This window comes from Penaeus japonicus, unplaced genomic scaffold (genome assembly GCF_977035675.1).
Source record: "Penaeus japonicus unplaced genomic scaffold, GWHDUDI00000001_assembly GWHDUDI00000020, whole genome shotgun sequence".
In the NCBI taxonomy this organism is placed as follows: domain Eukaryota; kingdom Metazoa; phylum Arthropoda; class Malacostraca; order Decapoda; family Penaeidae; genus Penaeus; species Penaeus japonicus.
Window position 1 is genome coordinate 25,451,686 of NW_028234422.1, and position 2,500 is coordinate 25,454,185.

Here is a 2,500-nt window from a genome sequence, read left to right on the forward strand (position 1 = left end):
ATGGCTTGATTCAGAGCTTCCGTTAGTCTCCTGTTTAGTTCCGTGTTCTCTTGCGTCATGGATTTCACTCCTTCACCTATGGATACGACCTCCCGCTGCGAAGGAACGTTGGAAATAAGTAGGACTTGGAAGGAAAGTGGACTTTTTTTTTTTTCTTTTTTTTTCGTTTTTTTTTTTTCCTCTTCTGCTCGTCTTTTTTTTCTTGTTATTCATGTTATTCTTTGTTGTTGTTGTTGTTAGGGTATTATTATTATTATTATATTGGTTATCATTGTTATCATTATTATCATTATCATTGTTGTTGTTAGTATTGTTATTATCCTTACTATTATCATCATTGTTATTATCCTTGTTATCATTATTATTATAGTTATTATTATCATTATCATTGTTGTTGTTAGTATTGTTATTATCCTTACTATTATCATCATTGTTATTATCCTTGTTATCATTATTATTATAGTTATTATTATCATTATCATTGTTGTTGTTAGTATTGTTATTATCCTTACTATTATCATCATTGTTATTATCCTTGTTATCATTATTATTATAGTTATTATTATCATTATCATTGTTGTTGTTACTGAAGGAAGAAAATACCATTTCGCGTCTATACTATTGCAGAAAAAAACTTATTTTGTGTATAGCGTTTTTTACTGCCTTTCTTATCATTATAATTGTTATTGTTATCATTATCATTATTCTAAAAAAATCTTATTATCATTGTTACTGTCATCATTGTAGTTATCATTAGTATTATTATTGCATTACTATCATCATCATTATCATTATCACTATCATTATCATTATTACTGTCATCATTATTGTTATTACCATTATTATCATCATCATTATTATAATCATTATCTTTATCGTTTTTATCATTACTATCATTCCTTCTCTTCCTCCTCCCTTATTCGTCTTCTTTCTCCGCCTTCTCATCCTACCTCTCTCCTAGTCTTTTTACCTCCGACTCTTTATGTATTCCTATATTTCTTTTTTTCTTTTTTTTTCTTTTTTTCTTTTTGTTTCTGTTTCTGGGCAATTTTTTTGAGGGGGGGAGGGGCCAGGTTGACAATTAAATATTACATTAGATTTGATACATGAAAATTTATATCTAATTTATCTCTAATTCACGATCTAGATTTTTTTTAAAACAAGACAAGTGAATAACGAAATCCACTAAAATGCACAAATGAAAGGATAAATGAATAGGCCTATAGTTCCCAATACATCGGATTTGAAAAAAAGACAAGTGACTAACGAATGAATGAACGAATAAGCAAATCATAGTTTCCACCACTTGAAAAAAAATCACAATTGAACAAGATGATAACGAAAAAAAGAAACGAATTAGAAATTAAAAAACAACAACCGCAAATTCCACTACATCACTCGAGAATCAGAATTGCACTGAGCCCGTAGTCCCTCATCATCAGGAATGCTAAACGTGATGCAAATTGCCCGCGTAATTCCTAACCTCAAGACTAACCTGGGAATGCGGCGATGGAGATTCGGAATTGTGCTGGGATCGAACTAATTAGACCAAGTTATTAATGATCTTGAGGTTATTTAGCCTCTTTTCCGGGGTGGTTTTCATTCTAGATGTCTGCTGTATTTCCAGATTACGAAGGAGAGAAATCGTTAAAAGTTGAATTTATGAATGTTCGGTGCATGACTCTCATCAAAACATTTTATTCTTGTGTTCTTCGCATATACATTTCTTTTTTTTCTTTTTTGTCTGCAATTAATGGCCGATATTTTTAAATACATATTATTATGTTCTAACATCTCTTTCTGTCTATCTTGTACTTGTTTTTTTACTTTAAACAGAATTTGCACCGTCCCTTAAAATCAAATGTATTTAACCCTGATTGAAGTGCATCTGTTATCAGTGACTCTATTTTGGGGAGATAAGAGATAAACAACACACCTCCCTTAGCAACGGTTGCTATGCTATACACACTACATCCTCAGACGAAAAACTAATGTACAAATCTCGGTAAGTGTAACAATATCTAATCAATCTATCTTGGAACAATTCCTTTTTATCCCAACACCTTAAAAAACAAGAGGACAAAACACACTGAATCACACTAAAATACCACTGACTTTCTTTTTTCCTTTTTTTTTCATTTCACTTACTTTTAAAAACTCATTTTCCTTTTCGAGTTGAGCGATGAGGTCCTCCTGGTGACGAAGCATCTCCAGCAGCCACCTGGAGGGGGCGCTACCCAAGCCCATGCCCACGCGAACGCCCTCTATGTCCCCGCCGCTCACTGCGTGTCGAGAGGTAGTGATTAGCAACGTACTCTTCGGGAGAACCGGGGTCGATAGGTACAATAGGTATGGTGAGGGAAGTTCTGTTCATTTCTGCGTGGGTGTTGTGTCCAGACGAAGATATTTCTGTTTTTCTGTGTGTGTGTGTGTGTGTGTGTGTGTGTGTGTGTGTGTGTGTGTGCGTGTGTGTGTGTGTGTGTGAGTATGTTTCTGTGTT

The 2,500-nt window shown here is 33.6% G+C and overlaps 1 protein-coding gene across 4 annotated transcripts in view; it reads right to left on the reverse strand.

The window, feature by feature from the left end:
* Positions 1-2,500, reverse strand: part of LOC122260151 (uncharacterized) — a 31,691-nt gene that overhangs the window by 10,338 nt on the left and 18,853 nt on the right. For all 4 annotated transcript variants that reach the window (XM_086548193.1, XM_086548190.1, XM_086548189.1 and 1 more), the window contains 2 exons: positions 2,149-2,282; positions 1-95 (listed from right to left, as the gene is read on the reverse strand). The exon at positions 1-95 is cut by the window's left edge and continues 7 nt beyond it. In XM_086548193.1, the coding sequence (XP_086404319.1) occupies positions 1-95; positions 2,149-2,282 (229 nt within the window). The remainder of the gene's footprint in view (positions 96-2,148; positions 2,283-2,500) is intronic.